Source organism: Oxyura jamaicensis, chromosome 14, assembly GCF_011077185.1.
Source record: "Oxyura jamaicensis isolate SHBP4307 breed ruddy duck chromosome 14, BPBGC_Ojam_1.0, whole genome shotgun sequence".
Classification (NCBI taxonomy): Eukaryota; Metazoa; Chordata; class Aves; order Anseriformes; family Anatidae; genus Oxyura; species Oxyura jamaicensis.
In genome coordinates this window covers 2,921,578-2,948,048 of record NC_048906.1, presented here as the reverse complement: position 1 = coordinate 2,948,048, position 26,471 = coordinate 2,921,578, and the positions used below count along the sequence as shown (strand labels likewise).

Genomic DNA, 26,471 nt, shown 5'->3' with positions numbered 1-26,471 from the left:
TAGAAGAAGCCTCGGAGCCAGCTCGGCACGCAGCAGCGTCCCGGGCAGCCCGGCCGTGCCAAGTGGGAGCAAGGCGGCCGCTTGCCTAAGACAGCCAGCGCCCCAGGGAAGGGGGCTGCGGAGCACAGCGCTGCCTGCACGGGCGTTCCTCGGGTAAGGTGCCCCGCTGCCAGGGCAGCAGATGCTCTGTGCCGCACGGCATTGGGCTCTCACTTTGATCCTGCAGTCTCGTGCCACTGGCTTCCTACCAAGGAACACGCTGGGGGGTGCAGGGAGGGCTGGAGCTGCCGGCGAGGTGGGCGCACGGGGAGGGATCCCCCTGGGGAGAGCAGCCCCCCAGGAGCTGGGAGTGATAAAGGGGCAGGGGCTGCAAAGGACGCTCCAAAACCGCTTAGGATTACATCGAGCATGGCCACAATCACCCAACATTTTCTCAGGCCCTAAAGGAAATGAGTTGTTCCACCTCCAGCACGGCCACGGCCAGGCCCTCCACGGATAACCATTTCCATCAGCATTCTCTCACGAGCCTCTGTAAGGTTCTCCTCTCCTCCTCACAGCCAAGAAGCAGCGGGTCCGTCCCACCAGGCACGGCAGGGAAGCCAGGAACCTCGTTTCCCACCCAGGCCATGAGCAAAGCCCCATCCGTCTGCACGGATGCTATTTACAACAGCCGAGACAAACGCAGAGCTCTACAGCCACGGAAGAAGGGATCTAAGGTAAGGGAAAAAATAACCTAGCTATTTTAAAAAGGCAAACACGCTAGGAAAAAAAAAAAAAAAAATCCTGTGCTCTCCCAAAGAGCAAGATGCTTCATGCGCTACCGTTACCGCATCCATTCAGCTCGGCGCTTTTCATTCTTGTCAACTGCCAGAGCGACTGGACAGAGCCAACAGACTGCTTTCAAATTAGAGCAAGCCCAGATAAAACACAAGGAAAAAAAATACCCTGTGAGATTAAGAATACGAAGCGTCGCGCAAAGAGGGGAGAAGCGACCACCATATGGTAGCAGGAGATGTGTGAGTGGGAGAGTAAAGGATTTTAACTTGTGAAGCACATGTTGAAAGGGGAACAGTTGTTCCTTGCTGTCGAATCCGACACGAAAGCCAATACATTAACATTTTATCTAAAAATAAAGACACACTCCCCCTGAACATTCCAGCTCAGTCAATTACATGCTGATCGACAGAGCAGTCTACTTGGCAGGACCTGCCTACAGAAGAGGATGATCCCTACAGAAATTGAAGGGCAAGGCTGCTCTCTCCCCTCTGGGCTTTTGTTTCAACACAGTGTGACGTACTCATGCATTCGAAAGAGGTTTTCAGCATCAAGAGCTGGTTTTATGCAGCCGGGATAGGAAGGAGGGGGATTAAGCAAGTGCTGGAGAATCGTGGTCTGGCAGGAAGAGCGTCGGACTTAAATAGAAATAGTCAGCTTGTGGGGATGGGTTGTCTGAGACAGGGAGGGAGGAGAAGGAGAAGCGATCTGTGAAACCGGGGGCGAAGGGGGCGTTGTTAGCCGAGTGCTGCGAGAGGACGAGGCGGCCGGACGGCGACTTTCTCCTGCAGAGCCCAGGGGTGGCAGAGCAAATCCTCACAGTGCAAAGAGGGCGTCCTCCGAGCGCTCCTGCTTTTTCCTGCTCGAAGGGTTCGTCGGCGGGGTGGGGGCTTCCGGGGGAGGGGACGGCAGATTGGGAACCATCTCGGCCGCTTTGGCTCGCTCTTCTAAGAATTTGTCAAATTCTGCAACACACAAAAAAAGAAGGAAGACGGGTAAGAAGTGGGCCTGTGCGTTTAGCCCCGGGGACAGGGTCCGAAATCCCAGTGCCTGGTGTCCCACCAGGCTGTGATTGCAGGAAGGGGCAGGGACGTCCCCTGAGCCACCCCAGCTCGGGCAGCAGGGGGGATCAGAAGCCACACCAGGTGATCAGTGGTGACAGGAGTGGGGAAACCTCCTTCCAAAGGGCCGAGGAGCTCAGACATGCAGCCCTACGGGCACAAACACAGCGCGCAGCCAAGGGAGATGGCAGGAAAGTGCTTACAGCGGGGAGGGCTCCTCAATAAACACCAATTTTTTGCTCTGAAACGCTCTCCTCCTGCCTTTCTGAGCACACAGAAGCATCCACTGGGGAACAGCGGGCTGGGAGAAGGGGATCTCAGCAGGGATCAAAGCAGATCGTTCACTCTGGACGTTAACAGGCTCGCAGCCACGGGCATCTGCGCTTACCTTCGCTGGTCACTCCTTCCTCCAGCTCATCTCCCTTCTGCAATGGGAACAGAAAGGCGTGTGAACACACAGGCAGAGCCTCAGCCCCGCTGCCACCCCTCGTACCCGTTAAATGCAACCGGACGGCTGCCACCACTCACTTCCACACGCTAACTGCTGAGCAGACAGGGGAAATAGGGGAAATTGCAGGGCCCTCACACCAGACCAGTGGTGAGCGACACGTCTCTGGGTTCAGAGCTGAAGGAGCAGCACCAGAGGTGTCTCTGGAGGTTGCTGGTGGAGCCTGTGCTGCTTCCACTTCACGCTGAAGGCCCGGTCCAAACCCGATCAGCGCGAGGCAGAAAGCGCCTTCAAAAGGCCTGCGGCGTGCTTTCAAACCCAATGTGCTTTTAGCTGACAAAGGAAACGTGCCACAAAATAGTTTAGGGCCAGTGTTCTTCCCCTGGGGGTTCATTTTAGATGCCCTACAGAATTACAGAGCTTTCCTGGTGCCCACGCTGCACACCGAGACCAGGCCGGGCTGGACGGAGGACAGGGCCGGGCAGCTGTGCTGTGGGGTACAAAGGCCGGGATGCACGTTTCTACCAGCTGTGTGCACTTCAACGTGGGAATTTCCGACAGTTCTTTAATGAGGAAAAGAAATCCAACAAGGTGGTATCCTTGTCAATCTGTTCGGATGCTAAAAACGGGCTAAGCCACTATTTAGATGCCCCAATTGCACCCGCTTGGAAACAGAAAAGTGTCTGTCCGCACATGGGCTTTCCCACCAGCAGTGTGAGCACACTGCCCGGCCCCACAAGAGCGTTTAATGCCTGAGAACCAAATGTCACCTAGCATCTAAAAGCTTTTTACGGTCCAGAGGTTCCCCAGGGTACCCGCAGCAGCCACGGCCTCGCATGCACGTGTAGTTTTCTCCATTGCACCCCAAAAGGGGTGAGGGAATAACTACAGATCACCTAACCTCTGGTTTGCTCTTTTCAAGCAAGGCTGACTAGGGTAGAACAGATGTACGGAGCTCCCTCAGTACCTCTCAAAAACATTATATCTTCTGATAAATTAATTTAACCGGGCCAGAGCCCCCAGCTCTGCCCCGCAGCAGGCTGGGCAGGCAAAGCCCGTACTGGAGGAGAGCCGCGGGAGCAGGGAGCTGCCTCTGCAGTAAGGAGCACCAGGAGGAGGTGTTCCTGATGGGCACGGTGACCACGAAGGAACACTTTGGTTGGCTTACAGCACGTCTAAAAGAACAGTCTGAACTGCAACCCACCGCCCGGCCCCAAAGTGCTCTCGGGTAATTTGAGTCAGGTGCTTGCATCAAAAAAAAAAAACAAACCCTGAATAAATGTGTACTGGCTGTGCCACCGCCTACCCCAAGTGTGTACTGGCACAGCAAAACAAACTCCAGACAGAAAGAAAAGCTACTTATGTCTTCGGTTTGTTTGTTTAATAATTACCAGGCGCTAATCTTTACAACTGAAAGTTGTAAATACTGGAGAGACGTTGTTACAATTTTTTTTATTATTATTGTTGTTGTTGTTGTGATGAGGAAACACAGCAAGATTTCCTGCTCACATATTTAACAAAGGCATCTTGATTTGAAAGGAATCTAGGCCCTGATGCAACACCTCCTAAGAGCATGCCTAGAAGTAGACAGGTACTGGGGTAGCTTTAAACACGTGGTTTAAGTTTGGTGGGGAACACAGGTAAACTTAACCCATGTTTAAATGCTTTCCTCTGCAGGGAGCAGAAACACACCATTTCTGGAATGCTGTCGTGTGTGATGTTAGCATGGAGAAGTGAAAACAAAACAAGTCAGAAAAAAACGTGCTGAATTGCTGAACACAGCCCTACCGCCCCCTGCTTCCATACGCCCCCCGAAAGGAAATAAGCTACGTGATTTGGAATTTTCACTGCTTCCTGTTATGAGAAACACCAGTAACTGCAAGGCATCGAAACTTATCTAATTATCACGTGAAAAATGAAAATATAAAGAGTCTCACCAAGTCGGTACTGAGCCACTCCTCAATGTCATCCATGACAGAGGACTGTGCAACAGGGATCTAGGGAGTGCAGCGAGAGAACAGCAAGGCAGGCAAAAACCAAAACACATCCACAATCATGGCCACAGAGCGATGGAAAATGCCAGAAAGGAGATTTTTTTAAAAAAAACAAAAACAAAAAAACAAAAAACAGAGATGTAACATGTGCTGGAAAAAAAAAAGGCAACAAAATATAAATGGCATTTCAAATAAAGAAACACTTGGAAAGGAACTTATGAATAACAAGGCTAAAAAAAAAAAACAAGAGAAAGATTATGAGGAATGACGTGACTGGATGCCAGCAAGATGGGTAAACTTCTCGACCACATATTAAAACCATCAAGACGGACTGATGATTCTAATCTTGATCGTGAAAAGCTTTTCAGGGTAGAATACTGGATATCAGTTAAGTTTTTAAATGTTAAATTTACACCTTTTTTTTTTTTTTAATGGGTATTAGCCACAGTGAGGGGTTAGCAAAAAGAGGGGCTCAAAGCCTTCTGGCACCACTCGTATGAAAGCAATTTCACTCTTTCTGAAGGTGGAGGCGGCCCAAGCCTCAGACAAACAGCGATGTTTCCCTCCGGATCCTCCTCCCACCGCACCACGGAGGGCTCGGCGAGCCTCGGCACAGCAGCTTATGGAAACCTGTCCCGGCCCTGCTCCTCTGCCAACGGCAGCCCTACGGGAGGCAGCGGGTCCGAGCCTGTGCCAACACACTGCAGTGTCCCCAGGGTGCAGAGAGGAGGAGGACGGGGCAGCAGCTCGGCACACAGAGCTCCCGGCTCCTGCTGCTCCCAGCTCCTGCCCCTTTGCACCTCGTATTGCTGCATCCAGCCTGGCTGGAGCACACCCGTCAGGCTCCCAGCACGGGTAACTCCACAAAAAGGCCCAAAGGTGGCCTGTCCTGCTGCGATAACGCTGCTAAGCACGTGCTGTGTGCCAGGGGAACGGGCACGGTGTGCCCTGGCACAAAGCGCTGCGGGCAGCTTGGGGGGAATGACTGAAGTTAGACGTACGGTTTCCTGATGAACTACTGGAATACAACGGAGGGCTGTGGAAGGAGTAAACAGGAAAGCACCACAACGGAGCTAGTAAGGACAACCTGACAAACACCCGAGAAGCAGCGGCAGGCGTGCAGGTTGCAGGCCAGGGCACGGCAGGCAAACAGCGGGGCTGGCAGGCGAGAGACCCTGGCAGTGCTAGGGAGACTTCCCTAGGATGAAAAGGTGGCAGGGGCTGGCCACAGCTTTGCCTGGGAGCTTTCCGGGAAAGAAGAGCCAACGGAGGCTCTGCAGGTGGATCCACTGGGAGCTGCAGCTTTCCCAGGGACTTGTAGGGGAGGTGGACCGACAGACACTGATTAGAGGCAGCGATTTGTCATTTTGCCTTGCTTTCGGCTACTCCGTGAAGATCCAAAACAGAAAATCTGTTCCTGCAGTTGGATTTGGAACAGGGCAGATTTAGGGTAACTGCCCCTCTGTAGTTTGCGATGGGGAGCTGAGTCGTGCGCGCACGATGCTAGCACCATGTGTTGAAGGCACTGCGAGCTGGCGCGGATGACGAGTAGTGAGAGGAGAGCTCTCCAGACATCTTCCAACGTGTTCCTTCCCAAGGACAAGTTACATCTTGTAGAACTGACTTGTTAGTTTAACAGCTTTTGGAAAACCGGCTTCAGAGATATGAAGCAATGAATTTATTCAGCCTACAGCAACCTAAAAGCTGCTGCAGAAGTTTCGCTGCCTTCCCTCTCTATTTCCTACCGCTGCCCGCAGTAAGTAATGCTCTGGGAGGTGTAACCTGAAAGACACCAAGGTTTCTTTAGGAATATTACCAAATGTGTAGGGGTTTCTTTAGGGATATTACAAAACGTGTAGGTCTTTTAATTTCTCCTGTGAATAAAAATAAGCGCAGCTCCTGTTATCAGGAGGAGCAGGAGTTCAAATCTTGGCTGTCCTGAAAAAACACCAGGTGACTGAGCAAGTAGTGGATTCCCAGGAATCACGGGGCTCTTGAGCCTGCAGGAATCCTCCAAGAACAGCTCAGCAGTTTCGGTGGTTTTGCTGTTGTGTTTTGTAAGATTAAAAAAAAATAAAGGGGGAAAAATTTCTCCTTTCAGGCAGACCGACTTCATACAACAAACAAACAAGAACCTTAGAAGTGCGGAAACACTTCGCACGGGTCACATATAAGAGGCACAGGGAGCTGTAAGATAAACATTTGAGCATGGCAGACATTTGCTGTGCAGCACTGGCCTTTTAAAGAGCTTCCCCCCATCTTCCAGGAATTTCACCACACTTAGAGAAAAGCCGAGGAGGATCGGTATCTATCGCTCCTTCCATGCTCAAACTTCCAATTTCCGTTCCTCAGACTCTGAGCCCCATTTTCCCCATAAATCATGGGATAAATATCTCAGGTTTAATTTGTTCAAGAACAAAGTGGGACGGGAGGGGGGGAACTCTCAGGAGCAACTGAAAGTTATAAAACGTTTTAACTACAACCTTGTACCACTTACGAAACTGACCACACACAGAATTTCACTTTTTGCCAGTCTGTTGTGCATTTGGCAGGCCTCCCCTTTCCAGAAGTCCTAAACTGAAGAATGCGGAGGGGACTTTTGTTAAAGCTAATCCCCTAAAACACGACAGAAGCGAAGTGAAAATAAATTAGCTAGTTTACACATTCAAAAGACAACAATTTATGGGAACAAACAGCAGCGGCAGCCGCAGACAACAGGGCAATGGGATAGTGTCCTGTTAATACTTTGATTATGCAAACATACACGGTCTAGTGGAGCTCTCAGTCTTGGCAAGACAGCTCCCCAGATAGTCAGAGCTGGCTGCAAGAGCTGTTTTTATAAGAATATTGTGATTCCCTTTTTAAAAGCCTCCACTCGCTGCAAATGGAAATTAAGTCACCAAATATTTTTGGGTGCTTTAACTAGCTTTAAATAAAAGATGGGCTCGTTGTTCAAATTCCTTCTTTTGTTTAGTCTTTGGAAAATCCTACAAATGGGATCGTTTCGAAAGGACTGAAAGGGAAATGGAAAAGGAGGGCCAGCAGAACAAAAGGGAGCTATCAACGCCTCAAAACCCACAGGGACCTGGGTTTCGGGCTCATACTTATTTATGTAAGTTAGATTGTGTTGGTGTTCTCACTAGGAGCCAAAAGCCAAAGTATTGCCAATATGTTTCCTCAGAAGTCATAAAATCCAATATTCTACCCTTAAAAAGACAGTTTAAGGTTATTATTATCACATTTTATTTCTATTAAAAATGATCCCACCGGAAAAAAAAAAAAAAAAAAAAAAGAAGAAGCAGGTATGAAATGACAATTCAGGTCTCTAGGTGAGCTCATTAATGTTCTTAAAGTGTTTAACAAGGCTCATGCTAATTGTTGCTAGACTACTGTCTTGTAGGAGCTTCGTTAATTCCACTCCTTTCCAGATGTTTAACAAAGCTGACACCGGTACGGGGTTGGCTGCTTCTCCCCCCCCCCCCAGGTTAGCAATAGCAAAGAAAAGGGCTGTTATTCCTACAGCAGCAGAACCGGAGCAGCCTCCTCCAGCTCGCCCCGACAGCCTTGTGATCTATTTCAAGCTGTTGTGATCTTGAAATAGCTGCCTGGCCTCGATATTAGGACGCGCTTGGTTTTACATGTAGGGCTGTAATTAGCCACTTGATTACTTGTAAGTGTGTTTACACAGCGCACGGATGGGGAAGGCAAGAGCTCAGGTGCAGCGTGTTCCCAGCGCAGCCTGTTGTGCCTGTACAACAACCTGCCGAGCTGGATCCGAGAGGCATGCCCGGACGGCGAGAGTCCTCACTCACGTGGGGGGGATCGCACGTCTTGCGGTGTGCCGTAAAATCCAACGGCTTGGCAGGCAGAGAAGCCCGTGTCCTCGTCAGGACAAGGGAACGTTGCCTGCTTGCCTTCGAGAAGGAGAGGGGTCCTACCACACACAGAAGAAGCGAGGTCTTCAAACGATTTCAAGCAATTTGGTCTCCCAAGATGACTTATGTCAATAATTTTGTGTGTCCCAAATCATTTCCACGTCCTAGATCCTACCTTTCTTTTGAAGGTAGATTTAGCAGCATCCTGCTTTGCTACTAATTAACATCAACTCAGCAAAGATTTCATTTAATCCTTACTCACGTAACTTCACTGCAGGGAAGAACCTCCCCTCTAGCCTGGCCTGCTGCTGGTGGTGAGGATGCAAGGCTGAAAGCTGTTTGTTTATCTCCTGTGCGTTCTGGTTCGGTTTCATTCCTCCCTCGCCACTGTCCCCATGTCTGTCCTGACATGGTTTAAACACCTGCTTCTCGCTTTTGCAATAGATACCCAACTGCCAGCTGAGCGGGGTGGCAGATTATTCTAACAAATGGATATACTCATGCAAATCTCAAGCGAAGCTCGAATTAATGAGAAGGGGAACTGGAATTACCTGCACTAAGTGGTGGTGGCCTTATGCTGAAGTCTGAGCCCAAGAGGTGCTGCTGCAGCCCCCCGCACGCCACCAGCACGGCCTGCCCTGCAAGAGCCCAGACCCTGCACTGCTGGACCGGACAGCTTGGCTAACAGCCCTGAGACGTGCCTGAAAAAGGAACGTTTTCTGAGCACACAACTACATCAGCTTTAATGGAAAAAAGTGGTTTGTGTCTCCGTGGTCCTGCCACCACCTTGCCAGTAGAACCGAACTGCAGGTTAAGCTGAAACAGAAACAGCGCTGCCAAATTCAGCAGGAGGGTGCCCAGGGAGCCCTGAGCGAGCCTGCCCCTACAAAGGTGTGTTGGGGAACTGGGGTGCACAGACGTGGAGTGAGAAGAGCTCCACCCTAAGCTTAAATGGGTTTGGAAACATGGGGTCATGCCAGAGGGATGTGACAATCGCTCTGGTATGTTTCTTCTAGGAGAACAGGGGAGAAAAGCCTTTCCCTGGTCTCCGTGTTGTATAGGCACATTGAGGGCAATGCCAGCTCACCCCTCTTTTCCTCCTCATCTCAAATGCACAAGAAGTTACCAAAGAGTGCACACCAGGTTTGTACCCGGGGTGCGAGTTATTCCGCCTGCTTTGCAAATGCTACAGTTGTATTAACACATCTAGGTAAGAACTACAGCCAGTTAGGAGAGAAACGGGGTTAATTATTAGTTTGGCTTTATTTTAGGTATTTCTCTCTCACGTTTAGCGTAGGAACAAGGTGACAAGCTTGTCAGAGCAGCGACTGGCTGGACAGCCGGACCCCCTTCCCTCCCCAGATGGGTATGCCTCCGTGAGTGGTGCAGTATCCTTTTTCCAGACCGAATAACCACAAGCCAACGAAGGAATATCGTGTTTGTTTTTTTAATAACGCAGTGGCGTGAGCGGTGTGAACAGCAGGGGTGCCGATTTCATGCTTCCCTGCTCTTGTAAACAGTGGAAAGGCAAAGAGGAGGAACTAACTCAATCACCGGGTTATTCATTACGGATGAACACCTAACAGTGGCACCGTGCATCTCTGGCTGCAACAGAGCCACCAAACAGCAAGAGCCTCTGTGAGGCTGCCAGCAGCATCGGGGCAGAGCGAGCTGCGAGCCGCACGGCTCTGCCACTCTCGTGTTACGAGCTGCGGGTCTCCGACAGGCACAGAAATCAACTCTGCCTTCCAGGGATGGGTACCTGCATCTGGGTGTACCTACGTGTGGTAGCAGGTACACAACTGCTCTTGGCTGCTTGCACAGGCCAGCAGATAGGGCTGTATATATATGTATTTTCCCAGCCTGAAATTCTCTGGGATGTTTCTCTTTTCAAGCATGGGTGGCTTTGTCTGGGGCATTCGTGGCCCTCCCTGGCGTGAGGCATTCCTGTTCTAGAGGCATCCGGACACCCGGCCCCATGCACTGGGCTGCAAGCACGTCCCAGCCCAGAGGGGATTCTGCACTGCACGTTTCTGAACTCGGCTGCAGTCAGGACTGGCTCAATAGGACTTCCTGGACTTTGTTCAGTTAGGTCACATTACTGGTACTACTCTCAAACACTTAAAATGATGGATTGTGTAGTCCAAAAATACAAAATTGGTCTTGGAACTTGGCTGTAAGGCAGAGCAGAGGCTATTTTTTACCAACCTCTGATTCCTGCACTTAAAGCACGCTTTCCAACTTCTCTCTCCAAGCATGTTGGAAAAGGACAACTTGAAACAAGGTCAGATGTGCACATATTTGGAGATAGATCTCCAGAAGCTTGACTTTATCAGAACGCTGGCATCGTGAGACACAGGAATTAAACTCTTGCAGCCAGAAACTCTGTTGTACCTTTTGGTGACTGAATCCTAATGCCTGACTGGGGTGGAAGATGTCAATTTGGGTCATAGTTCTCCCATTCTCTCCTCATACAGAAGTACCCCTGCATTATTCAGTTCAATTAAACGTGATCCTACAAACTACCTAAGTTTATTCCAGACCACGAAGTTAGGCACTACCAGAAGAGGCTGCTTTAAAGGCGCCTAGAAAGCATCCTCTTTATGAACAAGATGCATGAGACTTGTGTTTATCCCTCGAAAAGTGGATACTGCATAAATAAATCAAGACAGTACAAGGAACCGATTTGATCCCCAGGCCTCTTCCGAAGGTGGTGTGTGGTGCTACAAATGATTAGGCTGGTTGCAGGCCTTTGTCCTGTACAAACCAGAAATTGGTGCAAATCTTTCCCTTTGCCCCAGGTAACAATGTAGGTGGGAACCAAATTCCTTGTACTGTCTGATTTCAAGTGGTTCAGTAGGACAGGATGAGAGGTGAATGAAGGATGGTTATTCTAGGTAAAGGGAGGGGGGTGGGCAGGAGGAATTGCTTCACTGGTGAAGTCCTCACCATTCCTTGTGTAATTAGCCACTTGTCTATGGGCTCCATGTCTGAGTTCCCACCTTTACCTCTCCTCTGTGTTGAGAACAGAAAGGTCCATAAAGAAACCACAGCAACACCCGTGATAAAGGAAAATAACAGCAGCAAGTTGCAAGCTTCGCACACACACCCGCACACACGCACACACCGCGGCAGCTTCTGGCAGCAGCTGCATCCCCCTCAGCAGCCTGCAGAAGCATCCTGGCAGTCGTTCCAGCTGCCCATCTCTAAGAGCAGCCAAGGTTAAAGGACTGCTGATGCCTCCGGTCCCCTCTGCGCAGGTTGCAGGCTGCCTGGCACAGCGGTGCAGAGGCTCTCAGGATGGCTTCTTGTCCTCCAGCACTTTGTCCCCGAGCCGGGGCCCGGGCACAGAGCCACACCTCTGAAGCTCCAGAGGGGCTCACTCGGGGCCAGCACCATGTGGTGGTTCCAGCTCTCTGATCCTGCCCGAATGGGGCTGGCTGAGCAGAGCCACGTGTGAGTTTGTGTCCCTGCACCCAGCTACCCGTACCGCGTGGGATGCCTCTCCTGTCCCCGTTACAACATACGGTACAGAATCAGCTGTAATTTCTTATGTCTCATTTCAGCACTTGCGCTAAGAGAAAAAAAAAAAGGGGGGGAAAATGGCTCCAACTTTATCCATTCTCTGCGTAACACTGGAGAATTGTTTCTTGGACACCTCTCCTCCCGGTTGCGATCGTGCAACAACTCTGTGGCAACAAAAGCAATTCCCAACATGGAAAAGCAATATTAAGAAAACAGCGTATTTTTAGCTTGTCTTGTTTCCAGCTGCTAAATCATATTAAAAGACAGTTTATGCCACGTGACCAGCCGTCTCTCCACAGACCTTTCTGAGAATGACTACATTAGAAATGTCGGATGTGCTGAAATTTAGCACTGGACAACTGTGCTGGAAGAAGACGTGTGTGAAGAATGTGTTGCAAAGCTTTTGGCTCCTCCCTAGAGCTGTTCTTAAATTAGCTCTCTGCCCAAATTAACGCGTGTCTTTCATTTACTGAGCGCTGCCAGTTTTTTTCCTACACATGCCAGGGCTGGTAACTTTAGGGGAGTTTAATTTTTTATTTCCTTTAAGGAGAGACACCCACAAGCTTCACAACACTAGACAAAAAGTCTTGTTTACCAACTACCCAGAGACTGCGTTTCAAAACAAGCTATTCTGATTACCTGATCAGGACCTTTGAAAAGAGGCTGAAAGTCCCTACAACATCTCAGAGCCCAAAGTTCCCCAACCCATAAAGTGCTTGTCCCCAAAAAACTTTGACCCATCAGATTAGTTAGATTCAGCCCTTTGAACCGACAGCGCTTGGGGCAGAGCAGCAGCTACGCTGGCGCGGACGACACGTCACAGCGGTGCCTCAAGCTGAGCTGTCTGAGAACCAGGGCTAATAAACACGGGGCTGGCCCCAAGCCACCAGGGGAACACGGCCCCCTCGACCAGTAGCTAAGTGCAGGCCCCTTCCTTTTGGCTAGCCAGGAACAAGGAGCAGAATCTCAGATCCTTCCCCGGGTCCTCCCAGCAGCACAGGTCAGTGCCACTGGAGGCTTGGACCACAGCATTGGCTCCAGGGATTCCTCTCTTACTCCCTGGGGTACTTCTACCCCTGTTTCCCCATGCTTCCCCCCTTTTTCCCCTTTTTTATAACCTGGCCACAGGTTATAAGTTACCCTTTTTGCAGCAGACAGGTTTGTTGGGTGGGTGGGGGGCGTTCCGTAAGAAATCACTGCTGAAGCCCTGCTGCCACTGAGCTATGGCCAAGGCAGGCAGGCAGCTGTGATCTGACCCCAGCTGGCTCCAAGCACAAATTCTCCCTGGCTCAGAGCACAAGCTGCCAGGCATGCCAGCTGCCCAGAGCACTCCCATTTCAACTTGTGAAAGAACCAGGGTGGGATCAGCCAAGGCGTGGGGAAGCGATTCTCCTCGGAGGGTGCAGGAGGCGTGTGCAGGCTGCACTGCCTCTCCCCTGCTGCACTGGCTCTCCCGTGCTCCCTAGTGGTCAGCACAGACCAGGACTGGCCGAGGGAAAGGCTCTGCACTTGCTCCGTCATCTAAAAACTTGCACACAGCTGTGTACAAAAAATCAGGACGGTTTTAAAAAAGCAGGGTGGTAGAAAGGGGTTGAGGGGTGATCTGAAAGCTCTTTTCACGTCTGCCTTCACAGGGGCATGCACACAGAGATGGCCAAGCTCCAGGACAAGTTTCCAGTATCATCCAGTGGGAGGTGGCAGCCTGTGGGTCTCTTCTGCCCACACGGGCAGCAGGAGCCTGCCCTGGGACAGAACAGCCTGCGTGCAAGGACAGCTTTGGGAGGCATGTGAAGCATTAAGGCTACACGATTTCTCTTCCTGTAACTTGCGTGTGTATCCATGCACTTCAAGCAAACGCTAGCAGATTAAGACTGCACCAACTTTCATAAGAAAAAAGCAAAGCAAACAGTTGCACGCTGGTGTTGACGTGATGTTCCCCGCTTATTCTTTTCAGCAACAGCTCCAGTTAAAGAAATGGACCCCCCCAGGCAAGCTGCACGAACACAGGACAATTTACTCGCTCTCATTTTGAAATCTGTTAGGCTGGCGTACTAAGTAGCAGCTCTTTAGAAATCATTACTGAGCGAGTACTTGCTCACAGATATCAATTCCGAAATAGCCGGTACCAGCATGTCATCGGAATACGGAATGAGACGTCTCAGTCAAAGCAGCTGCCTACAGCCTGGATTCCACATACAGCCTCAGATAACGAACCGCAGAGCAACGACCTACCACTCCTGTGTTCTGTTTTCGAACATCCAGGGCGGACGCCAGTCCTTTGACAGCCTGTGGATCCTCATATGTCACGCTGAAACAAAGGAACAAACCACAGAACTAGAAGGAAGTCCAGCAGTCACCCACGCAGAATGTACACGCGGCTCTGATTTACTCCCCTTGAAATCAGAAAGCATGTTCTTTTTCTTAACAAGACTTGAAGTGTACTAAGCGCATTCCAAAAGAGCAGTATGCTCTGTATAAAGAGGGGCTATCGGTTCCAGGGAGCTTGTTGAATTAAAAAGAGCAAGATTGGCATTATGAAAGGTAGGCAAATAGGTTATGAGGCACCATAAGCACATCCAACAGCTAGCAGGGGACTGTGAAAGGACGCCTGATTACAGACGGTGTTTTGCAGAGCTTTCAGGATGACATTTGGAAGCCTGACCTTGATGCATGGAGGGGAGGAGGCAGAGAGAAACTTGAAGACAGGTGAAACCTAACAAGAACTAAAGCGGAGCATACAGAGAAGTGCACTGAGCTGGTTAATCGTTGTCTATCTGCAGAGGTTGGATTTTAAAAAGCTTCTTCATTTGCTGCATCAAAAAGAAACGTACTAGCCAGCCGACAGGCAACCGTATCATTTCTCTGAGTGCAGGGGTGAACCAGGAGTTGAAGCAGATGCCAGCACCTGCCCGTAAATCTGCCCCAGGAGGAGCCGTGTGTCTGAGCAGGAAGAGCACTTTCCCCTCCAGTGTGCTGGCTTCTCCCAGGCTCCGAGCAGGGCACCCAGAGGCTCTCACCTACGCATCGTGGCATGTCACACTCACATCTTTACTGCCTCGCTGTTGCTCACGGAGTACAATCCAAGGAAGATACAGCAATCCTCCCCTGTGAAATCGTGTGCTCCTTGTTCTATTAGCTCACAGAAGTAGATAGAGGTGCAGTGTGGGAAGGCTAGTTTCGCGCTTCATTTAGCGCAAGAGACAGAGGGAACTCCATTAAATCTCTCTGCAATGCATCTCCTTTCTGACTACACATTAGTGCTCTCAGCCTGAAATCTCCAGTGGTAACGTATGTCTCCACAGTAGAGCACATCTTCTCAACGCTGACACTGCAGCTGAGGCACTACAAACAGCTACACTGAGGACTGCAAATGAAAGATCCCAGTAAGCTCGCCAGCTGAAGTTTTCCAGAGCTGTTAAGGTCTGAGCTAAACTATTTAACAACATTTCTTGGTTTGAGACAAGATATTAATGATGTTCTGACTGCTGGTAGCCACTACGTCCTCTTGAACTTGAAACCAGGAGGAGGCAAGAAATAGCATATGAAAGAAAAATAACCTGACTGTCTTTTAATGAATCTCACTTGACAAGGATCAAAGGATTTCTTAATAGGTGCACAGATTTGTTTAACATTAAAATAATTGGACTTGTTAAATACCCATGAAATTGCCAGATTTGCAGCTCTAGAGATGCAAGCCCTTCACATAAAAACAAATTAAAGATAGTACAGCAGCCGGGCAAGCTACACTGCCTTGACATCCTGAGAGAGCCTCGCTGCTGGGCCAAAGGGAGAGTTTAACTGGATATTAACTCTACCCAGTTCTGTCACCAAAGTATATCCATGACCTTCAACAAAGGACCCTTATGCTCCTCTACCTCAAGCACTGGCTGGGTGGATGGGGTGACAAGGCTTTTTGAGAGGAAGCATCTGCAGAAGTAAAAGCAAGTTCATTTCCAAGTTTCCAGTGAGCTCACTAACTAAGATGGTCAAGTAACATTACTCAGCCAGTCTGCTCCGCCCAGAAGCAAGAACTTTCCCATTTTCTAGTACTCATAAAGACCAGTGGGATAAAGCCTGGATGGAAAGCACAAAAACATACATCAAAACTACTCTTTCAGTCTGGAGTGAAGCAAAGAAGTTTCAGATTTATGACCTTAGAAAACAGCAAGGCCGTGACTCAAACAGTAAAGACAAACTCCAACATACTTCTTTCGCTGCTCAGCCAAGGAACTGCCTCTTGTCTGTGCAAACATGTCGAAGTCATCACGAGGGTTACTGTGTTGTAGGGAGCCGAGTGTGCCACTGACGCTGTTTGCACCCAAGTCTGCAAAAGAAGCGAACCAATGAAACAGCAAACCACGTGCAAGCACCACTGCCGTGACTGTGCAGGTTACAGAGGAAGTTACTAACAACGCAGCTGTAAACGTCATCTGGTTAGCAGTTGTAGCACTGAGCACAGCTGTCCAGAAGAGGCTGGAGGCTGCCAATCGCACGTTTCTGAAAGGGCAGCTGTAGAGATTGTTTTACTCCCCCTGGAAGCACCACACCATAGCTATCCCTGAGCAAGAAGCCAGTATCTGGGAGTTGGTGTGCACCTGCTGCCAATCTGATCCCCAGGTATTCATTATGCAGTAGGATGGTCCAAAATTTTGGGCATGGATACTACTCTTCTCCGTAATGCTGTCTCTCAGCTACCGACTGTGAAACCAGCGGTTTCAGATCAGATCTGACACTGGTGTGGTAGAGCAGAGGCTCCCTGATCCACAAGTGAAAGAGGAAAACGGCTCCTTGTAAATCCCAACAGCCCACTGTGAGAAGAGCTTGCACTACGTGCTCAGGGACCTCAGCAATTGCTCAGACCTGCTCCTGTACTCACACACCTGCATTTCCTAGTAGCCCCGGCATCCTGTTCGAGACCCACAGGCTGGAACAGGTCCATGCATTACAGCCTTATGTTCAGAGACACTGTTTAGATCAGGTACTCACCAAGCCCTGCAAGCTGTGAAGAAAGTGAAGACTGGGGTGTTGAGTTTCCGACCATTGGGCTTACTACAGCTGGAGAGCCAGGACCCAAATCTATTAAGTTATCCTCTGTCACCTCGTTCAGTACCTGTTGGGACACAAAAGCACAGGAAGTTACACACGGCAGAGATTTATTCCTGCAGTACAACATTTAACAATGGATCCTTCCTTAAAAGACCTTTCTTGTGTACTACCAAACGGACTCCTCTCTTGGATACCAGGGTGATGAGTGCAGAAGAGAAAGGGTCAGACATGTGATAAATGCTGATAAACATATTTCACAGACAGTAAAGAACTGTTGGACTGCTCAGGACAGCAGGAAATCTACATCTCTTCAGATTTACCTAATGTGTCTGTGTTCTCCACCTCTTTTAGCACCAGACCACCGTGAATGTCAGAAGTCTGCACGGACTCAGAAGCAATCAAAAAAAGTCAACAGATGAAAGAAAATCCATCAAGGATTGTAAACACAGAGATGTTTTAGAGCAGTGTCTTCCTGAGCTAAAAGCGTCGCCTGAAGTTTGCCACATTCTTATGCTCTTCTCTTTGTTCCCACTGTTCACCACCACCACAGGCAGGACCCAGGGCTGGTGGACTTTTTGTCTGACCTGGCACGGCTGGCATGGTGTAGCTACTGCTACAATAAATGGAGCTAGGTACTTACTCCATTGCTGGCATTCTGCGTCGAACGTCCTGATCGGTAACGTTCAAATCTGTTAAAAAATAAATAAAAATCAACACGGGCTATTAAAGACGCCAACAAACAATGAAAAATGCAAGTTTATAACGAAGTCGTGAAATGCTTGTGACTGAACTTAGCTTTCATTGGTTCAAAAGAGAACTTTCGAAGCCTTAACTCCAAGCTAGGACAAAAGGGAGGACAGCGACACAAAGTTGCATCCTTGCTAGTGTGGATATTAAGTTGACTAATCTGACCTTGCAGCACACGCATGCCTGAAAAACACTGCAGGATCTTTGGTTTTTTTTTAACTTTTTTTCATTAAGTGCTTCTTGATAGACTATTCTGTTAGCCAAGGGACAGGAGCAACTGCACTAAGATTGATGCTCGCAGCTCAACAAGCCGAGCACCGCAGTGAGTCCTGCTCCCCCTTAGCAGCTCCCTCTTGCTGCAATAGATGTAAATGAGGAGCCGCATGCACGCCAGCGCAGCCCTATCCAGGCAGCGCATGTCAAGAGAAGCAGTACTTGGTAAATAATTTCTTAAACCATTCTGGGTCAGCGCAAAGATCATCAGAGTCTAGGTTCCAACAGGCTGGTACTTTCCAGGAAGTGATGATGATGGATAAAAACCTGACACTTGTTAGGGGAAGAAGGCTGGCTAGTCACAATCTGGTCTCTTCTCTGCTCCTTTCCCATCCGGCTGTACAGCTGGGACCCCACACAAACCCAGCCTTCAGGAGCTCAAAAAAGCAGAGGGAACTACCTACTCCCAAGGCCCATCTGAGCCCGGTGTGATCTCCTTCCTTACCAGGAGTAGCATCATGATCTCTCTGAAGCCAGATTTTTTTTTCCTCATTCAAATATAATTTCACATGTAACCTCTCTGTTAGGTAAAAATAAATAATAAGAACCAAAATCATAGAATCCTTTGGGTTTTCTCCCAGATGAACAAAATGCAGTAGAGAATCTCAAGCAAACTGAAAGATTTTCTTAAAGTAACAGAGGAAAATGCAGACTTCAAAAGCAGCAAAAACAAATCCAGGCCCAAACTTCAATTTTAGGAAACTGTGGGTGTCTAGCTTTACTGGAAATCCAGCTCCCTGAACTGGAAAGCTACGACACCTCCCACCTCCTGTTTCTCACCAGAAGGCTTATGAACCACACGTTCCTTTACATCCAAAGCTCCAGAGCGACGGCCAGAGCTCCTGCCTCAGCCACTGCCAGAGCTTGGTACCCACACCAGAAATCAGTGTGCTGGATGCGGAGCTTTTGGAACAACAGAGGAGGAACTGGGATTTATTGAAAGGCTCAGCCCAGTGCAGCTGCTGTACCAGGAAGAGCTTGCTAACGCTGCTCAGCTCACCTTTCAGTCTACGATTACAAACGCTTTGGCTACAGGCAGCAAAGCTGCAGATGGAGGAAGGTGGAAGAAATATTAAGGGTGACCAAACTATGCCTCAGTGACAGTTACACTCTGCCCCTTGTAGAATTCCGCTCGTGCATGAAACACACACCATCTCACATAAAAAGCCAGCATTTGTTTCAAAGTTTGCCCCGATCTCCTCTGAAGGGCTAAATCAAAGACAGAATTGAGGCCACAGAGCCTTCTTTCCAGCCTCTGCCGTGACAGCACAGATTCACAGATCTGGAGTCTAATTTATTTTTAAAGGCTTGAGAAACAAAGCCCTACGCTAAGAACAAGGAACAAAGGGTAATCTTTAGTGCCTCACTCCCCAGGCCTGTCATTACGGGGAAGATTAAACTTTCCCAAGACTGCTGCATCACGTGTCACCTCCTGCAGCAGATGTGGCTGACAGCGCCTTTGTCTGACATGCTGAAAGTCCTCTGACCCAAGTCCCGCCCCTGGGGATGATGCCTGCAGATCAGCTCTTCAAAACCTCGGCTCTGCGCAAGCCGGGCTTTTTCAGGATTTTCAGCATTATTTAAAAACAAAAGCCTTACGTGCATGGAGGCTGTGCCCGCATCAGGCAGCTCCCCCTGCACCGGGACTGAAAGTAGAAAGCTCAGAGATCAGAAGGCAGAGAGAGCTCACAGGAGCCTCCCTGAGCCAGGAAGCAGCACGAGCGTTTGTGCAGAGGCTAAGCCAGCAAGTGGAACCAGCAGCCAGGGTTGTGCTATTTTCAGTCCCAAGCTCCTACGTTTGTGCAGCACCACCCAGCAGGGACTTACGGACTCAAGGCTCCGCTAGTTCAAAGAGTTTTGCACAAAGTTGCCCTGCATTTTACTGACATTCCCTGCAAAAATTCAATTGCAAGGGCAAATAAAATAAAATAAAATCATAGGATTAAAAGCAACAATTGAAACAGGAATGTTACCATAAAAGACAACAGTAGGATTTTATACACGCTTTCTGTGGTTTCTCTCTGCATTTTTTTGTGCTGGACCATTGGCCCAGCTGGCCATCTCCATCAACTGACCTCTTTAACAGCTGAATGAAATCCCAGAACAAATGTAAACAGTTGACAGAAAAGGTGCCTCACCTTTCGTATCTGAGGAAGACGTTATTTAAATCATCGTTCACATGCAGCAGCTCCTCTGTGACTTCTTCGTTGGACACTCGTGAGATAAGCTCCACAATTCTCTGCTGCATAGCTCTACAGGTTCGGTTCAGTTCCTACGAGGAATGCATTGTGCACACACATTCTGATAAGCAGCTAGCAATGAGTAGATTTAGTTGAGCTCTGTTCACAGCCAAAGATATCCCCCAGCTGAGAAACACTAAGACAAGTCTATCTTTGCATGATTAAATGTCACCCAAAAGCACATCTAATCAAACATGCCCTTCAAGAGACGATGGCATAAAACCTTGAGAGCCTATTTACAATTCAACATCCTGATTCTTCTTTAACTCTGAGCACTTCAGAAAATAAATAACTGTACTTTAGCGATCTGTTTTAAGAATAAAACGTGGTAATACAACAGCTTTCCAGAAGAGAGCTTCCAGAGAAAACTCCATCTGCTCTTTTTGACAGCATCACCCTCAAAAACTAAAAGATGCACGCGGTGGAACAAGTGGGGAAAACAAGTTCATCAGGGCTACCAGGTAGCTGAATGTGTGCTGCACAGCTGGAGGAGAAGAGCTGGGGACGCAGAACTTGCCACGTACTGAGAAGATGAAGGTGAACACACAACAAGGAGCAGGAGCATGAGAAGATGAGCACCTCGCTCAGAACTGAACCGTACCCAGGAACACTCCCATCAACTGAGCGAGTCCACAGGCAAGGATGGCAAAAGGCAGTGGGAAGTCTCAGAAGAACATTTTCTAGAATACAGGGTAAGGGGATTTATTTTAGAAGTCTCTCATGCCAAGGAACCTGGGCTTGAGTTTGAGTGAAGGAGTTCTCCTGCTTCCAGGACATCTCTTTGATCACCAATTACTTAGCAGAATTTTTTTTAGCCCTGTTGGTCTGCAAGGCCTCGAGACCAAAGGTCAAAATTGGCTGGTATGTCGAGGAGGAACTACAAGAAGAAACGTGACATGTGGCACGGCGCCACTGACTAGACCCACGGTTTTACTTCAATAAGCACTGACATTTCAACTAAAGCATGCCCCTTCGTCATCTCCCGCCCCCCCAGCTCCACTTCAGAGCACAAATTCAGCACTAAACAAGGATGACTTGTTGGTACACAACCTTCGGGATGAAAGCAAAAATGTGTTTGTTTTCCTTGCTTGGTCTGACATCCTAAGCTCTGGATAAATTTCACCTAGTGCAATCCAGCTGCCTTAACAGCTTGAAGAATGTGTTCTCCAATGTCAGTTTTGATCCCATCACTTTAGAAGCAGATTGTGACATTTCAGAGGTTTGTTTGCTGCCTTTCCGAGAGGGCTGACAGCACCTATCTATTCTGCTCAGAGCTGGCTCTCTAGCAAGCTGTTTACATTTGATTGTTGGAGAAAATGTCAGGAATTATTTAAGGAGGATGGCTATATAAACCTCAAAGCAAGGAGCCCCTGCGTACAGCACCCGGCTCACAGCTTTCAAAAGACTAACCATCCTTTGTCATCAAAAACGGGTTCTCACCAGCTCTGTGATTCAGATTTAGGATGCATCAGTCGAAGGGAACCAGTTGGAATAAAGAATCGCTGCTGTCGCTCCATTTTATGATCAAGTTCTTTAACCTTAGAGCTACGCTGTAAGGTTACGCTGTCAAGATGTTAGTAGTTATTTCTGAATGTAAGCAAACTGTTCTACGCTGTTTTGGTCTGTCACGGTTTCCTGGAAGCTTCTTTTGCTTTGAGCAGTCCAACCCAAATGGGCAGTAACTGAAAGGCTTTTTATTGCAGAGCCTCTCATCAGATGCCATCATGGCTCTGAGACAAACACACAATACCGCTGCATGGGAGAGACCAGCTTTTGGATCGATTTCAAGCTCTGATGTGTCACAGAGAGCAATTCCCTGCCTCCCTCCAAATGTACTATTGTGGGAGCCCATCCTCCCTGCTGGAGGATCAAAACAGCAGCCTATTTCTGAAGCTATGGAAAGGCAAATACCACGTTAAGAGCAGCAGCTGGAATGCCAGATCACAGTATTCCTCATCTGTCCTGCATTTGTTCCTCAGCCAAGGGCACCCCGCTACCGCCGGCCTGGGGAAGCAGATATGAAGCTTGACCCAGGAGCTCAACTCACACAGTTTTCTCTTTTGAGATAATAAATACAGCTCTGGGTTGAGGCTTTCCAGGAAACAAAACTCTTCTGGGTACCCTGTCAAACCCTCTGGACAGCAGGAGAGGTCAGCTGAGCTCCTGCCTTAAGCCACTGCCTTCAGGAGAAGCTACAGCACATCTGGAGAGAGAGTTCATATATTTTGAGATGCAGAGAATCCACAGACCCTTGGCAATATTTAGTCCAGCTGGAAATATGGAGTGTTTTTTCCTGCAGTGACTGGGAATGTTTTACCATCGCATGAGTGATGACAGAGGACTTGAAAGCAGCAGAAACGCTCTGTGCTTACTGAGCCTATGGCAATCCTAGGCTGTGTTGTGGTAAAGAGGACTTTATGTTCAACGTCAGGAAAAAAAATCTAGCTACATGGACAAGAAGGCACTGGAGCAGGTTTCAAGGGAAGTTAGGAAATCCTTGTCACTAGAAGCTTTAATAAACGAAGAACACCAAGTGATGAGACTAACTGGGGTCAAGCACAGCCCAAATTCGGTATGTAAGCCAAGCAAGCCAAGGCACTGAAGTGAACTAGAACAAAAGCCACCCCCTCAAAAAACATTCAAGCACGGAAAGGATCAGAATTGTATTTGCTAGGAAGGCATTACCTGGAGTAACTCAAGGTCTGAGGAATCCTCTTGTCCAGGTACCATTTCTGTCAGCATTTCAGACATCACTTTTGTATTCCCACGAACAATATCCAGTTCACTGCGCAGCCGGGCAATCTATTTTGGGGGTAAAAAGACAGCAAATGCTGCATAGTCTTGTGGTTTTAAGCAGATGATTTTCAAGAACTGACTTTGTGATACATCTGGCTCTGTCTGACTTACTATCTGAAGCTCTGGGTATTCTAATGGAGGGAAAAAAAAAGTTAAAGGCAAAAAAACTTTTACCCAAGAGACAGTTTTAGAAAAAGCAACAGAAAAAGAAAAGAACTTCGTAGGACTGGTCACTATCACAGCAAAGCCAGATGTGCTACGCTCATATGGAAGGGAAGTAATTGAAAACAGCAGCTGAAAACAGATTTTGGTTGCCGTATACCTTGTGTGTCTCACTCAAATGTGGGGAACGATATACAACTTCTGAGCATGATCTTTGGCTCTGAAGTTACTATTTCTGCACAGAGAAAAGCTGATCTTATATTAGGGCATTTGCTAGGGTCTTAGGCACGCAGGCTTACGTCCTTGTTAGAAAGACTTACTGCATCTTCAACACATTCTGTGCCTCTGAAGGCGTGGGGCTAGTGGGAGTAACTGGTTACCTACAGCACAACTGCTGCGTCGACTGGTGTCTCAGACTGTGAGGTTTCATAACTGCTGCCGTTAGGAGGCCACATGTACAAATAACCCTAGATTTTACAGCACAATAGGAGGAAAGATTACTAAGTAGAACCAGACCTAAGAGGCAATCAAAGTCAGAAGAGTTAAAACGAGTGTTCCTCTGCAAAGTAGCTTTTAATTTGATCTGCTTAGTCTCACTCAAAAGAATAATCATCCCAATACCTGTTCAGAGTTAGCAGTGATGGGACCAGTCACGTTCAGAGCTGGAGCCTGAGGAGCAGAATACGCCGTTGGAGAAGTTGAAGAGTAAGAACTGGTGCTCATCCTTTGCTGAGACTGTGAATTGTGCATATTTGCTGCAGGATCAACTTCGGGAACACTCTGCCACATCAGAAAGACAAGAGTTCAGAAGCTGGATGGTGACGGCGCTTGCTTTGTCAGCAACCTCAGGCCAGATATGTTCAAATATAGAACATAATTGGACCTTGTGGAAAAGGTCAGTGTAGTCATGAAAACAGACTGGTGGGCCAGCCCATAAACAGCCAACTGCAACAAAAATGCATGCCCATATTTTTTGACCCAACCCACGTGCATTTAAGTCAATTTATCTTTACAAGAAAAGTGAGAAGCAACATAAAAACAAGAGCCAAAGATAAATAATTGTAAATAATTTTAAACTGGGAATTAAACTGCAGGCTTACAAAAGATGATGTGATAGATACTGGATTTAATTATCTTGACACAAGGATTGCAATCTTTCAGCCCTAATCATCTGCATTTACCACTTCAAAGACTCATTAACTTCTCAGGGTGAATAATCAGAACACCTGTGATCATAAAGGTACTTCCCAGCAGCAGTTTTGTCAACTTTACAGACCTAACTTTTCAAAGGTATAAAGACCTCGCGTTACCATGGGATCAGGGGGAAATTCAGACTCTGTACACCTTTAAAAGACAGACAGGCTTTGGTTCAGGCTTATCACTAAAAAAACAAGCACAGTACTGAGAAAACGAAGCAAATCTGAATCCAATATCCTTCCGCTCCCTATTTGAGTGAATTAGCTGCATTTATCTGCTGGGTTTATGGTACGAGACAAGTGTACAAACCTCAAAACTCTTTTCAGACTGATGCTTGACTCAAGGGAGGTGATCTCATTAGTTTATCAGCCAGTCAAAATGCAGCTTCTCTTATATGCCCCTTCACTATAAAAAGGCCTTTTCAGAAGTGAGAAAATAATTCAGATAAACAGGAGGAGAAAGAAGAACAGTTACCCAACTATCTATACGTCTCTGGAAAACGCCCCTGGCATTGCAATGCTGCGGCTTACCCTCTGTGGTGTGTGGATTGGAGATAAAGCATCAAGATCTGCCATGGGAAACTCTATGCCTTTCCTCTTGAGTTCTTCATAAATATGCACTACTCCAGTTAAATCAGGGCTACTTCGAAAGGCATCAGCCCAAGCCTGGAAAACACGAGGGATTATCCATAAACCTTCCCAGTGAAGTTCCTGATACATCCTGACCTCGGGTACTACCTACAAAAGCTTTCACATATTTCAGCCTCAAAGGGAAACTGTAATCATGAAACCTGATCTGAAAGATCCTACAAACGTTATCAAGACAGTCACGCAAGCATTTTATATGAATGTAACACAGACAGCAACCCAGAGCACATTAGCTTCGTATAGCCCCACTTCATCAGAATCTATAAATGCAAGTGAAAGCCTCTCCCAAGCTCCTCTCCTCAGCACTGATTGCACGCTGATCTTTTCTTCATATCCTGTGGCCAATGACCCACCAAAAAAAGCCTGTATGAGAGATTGCATCGATCTCGGCAAAATTTATGAAGTCACAGAGTAATCCTACATAACCTTAATTTATTTTGTGAAACATCCTCATCTATCGAGGAAGAAAAAAACACAGCTGTCAAGTTTTTGTCAGGATTTTATTTGGACCAAGCCTAAATAAAAAGGCTTGTTTCTGAGGTTCTTACATCGTGAAGCATGCAGTGCCGCGAGCAGCAGAACTAATGAAGCCCGTATTCTTGCGGAGCATATCCAACACTAAGACACCCCGGTGTGTCAGAAAGAGCAAGCTTAAAGGGAGAATTTCCCACAGCCAGAACACCCGTAATATCTCTCCCGCTTGAATCCTCTCGTGTCTAAAAAGACTTCAATTCATATTTGAGCTTTTCCCTCACCGGGAGCACTAAGTGTTTCTCTTCACCAGCCAGCCTCCCGTACTCATGAAGCTGTTAAGAACATTATATGTTGTAAGAGCCTACCCCCTTCCATTTTTTTTGCTGGAAATTTGCCAGGTATTAATAATTTAGGGGAAGGAAAAACTGCAATACCATGACTCAATTAAAAATGAAGCGTTCCCCCACACATGTGAGGTAGAGTAGCAGCGGGCTGGCTCCAGAACTACTGAGAGACGTGCGTGGGATCCGAACTTAATCCATTTAGTCAACCCTTTTACACACGTTCTTTGACTATTTTTATTTTAAAAGCTGTTTTTAACCACATTTCGTATCGAAGAGGAGAGAAATCAAAGGTAGCAAAACAAGATAAGAAATAATAGTAACTTTTAATGTGCATTTGTAATTCGCTCAGTTCTAAGAAAGAGCATTTCCTACCCTCTGCACTCAGGAGACAACCTATTATCGCTTGCAAGCTAACAATTCTGGGTTTGCTTGCCAGCTTTGCTCGAGTAAATTAATGGCATCTACTGTTCTGATGCAGTGCAAGTCCAAACAGCCCCATGGAAACCAGCTCGGACTGCAGTGAGCCATTCAGTTTTCTTGGAACTGACCTTCAAAACTGTCCCTAATTACCACGGAGACATTCACTGTGCAGGTACCTCTGCTCTCGCACTGACTCTGCATTATCAATTTCTGTAAGGAGTCATCTGAACGTTGCTTCTCCATAATGATGCTCCCCACTTCAACTCTATTTGCAATTAAGAGTGAAAAATGTTAGGCAAGGGATGTTTTATTTAATAATCATCAAAAGAAACTTAGCGAAAGCCTGCTCCCTCGTTTCACATGGCCTGCTGGCCCAGGAGGATGTACTAATGCATCCCTTTTCCCTGGGCATTAAGGACAGAACTCACTTCATCTGCACTCTACCTTT

General features: G+C 47.9%; 1 protein-coding gene across 4 annotated transcripts in view; it reads right to left on the bottom strand.

Annotated features, from left to right (window-relative positions):
• Window positions 1–1,102: 1,102 nt before the first annotated feature.
• Window positions 1,103–26,471, bottom strand: part of TOM1L2 (target of myb1 like 2 membrane trafficking protein) — a 49,326-nt gene continuing 23,957 nt past the window's right edge. The window contains exons 5-16 of one of the 4 annotated variants that reach the window (XM_035339383.1): window positions 24,669–24,803; window positions 23,563–23,721; window positions 22,669–22,785; window positions 19,882–20,015; window positions 17,364–17,412; window positions 16,664–16,787; window positions 15,884–16,001; window positions 13,910–13,985; window positions 11,102–11,167; window positions 4,221–4,280; window positions 2,224–2,260; window positions 1,103–1,739 (exon numbers count right to left, since the gene is read on the bottom strand). In XM_035339383.1, coding sequence (XP_035195274.1) covers window positions 1,591–1,739; window positions 2,224–2,260; window positions 4,221–4,280; window positions 11,102–11,167; window positions 13,910–13,985; window positions 15,884–16,001; window positions 16,664–16,787; window positions 17,364–17,412; window positions 19,882–20,015; window positions 22,669–22,785; window positions 23,563–23,721; window positions 24,669–24,803 — 1,224 coding nt within the window. In that variant the 3' untranslated portion in view covers window positions 1,103–1,590. Of the gene's footprint in view, window positions 1,740–2,223; window positions 2,261–4,220; window positions 4,281–4,364; window positions 4,428–11,101; window positions 11,168–13,909; window positions 13,986–15,883; window positions 16,002–16,663; window positions 16,788–17,363; window positions 17,413–19,881; window positions 20,016–22,668; window positions 22,786–23,562; window positions 23,722–24,668; window positions 24,804–26,471 lie in introns of those variants that run through there. The other 3 variants (XM_035339380.1, XM_035339381.1, XM_035339382.1) reach the window with 3 other exon arrangements.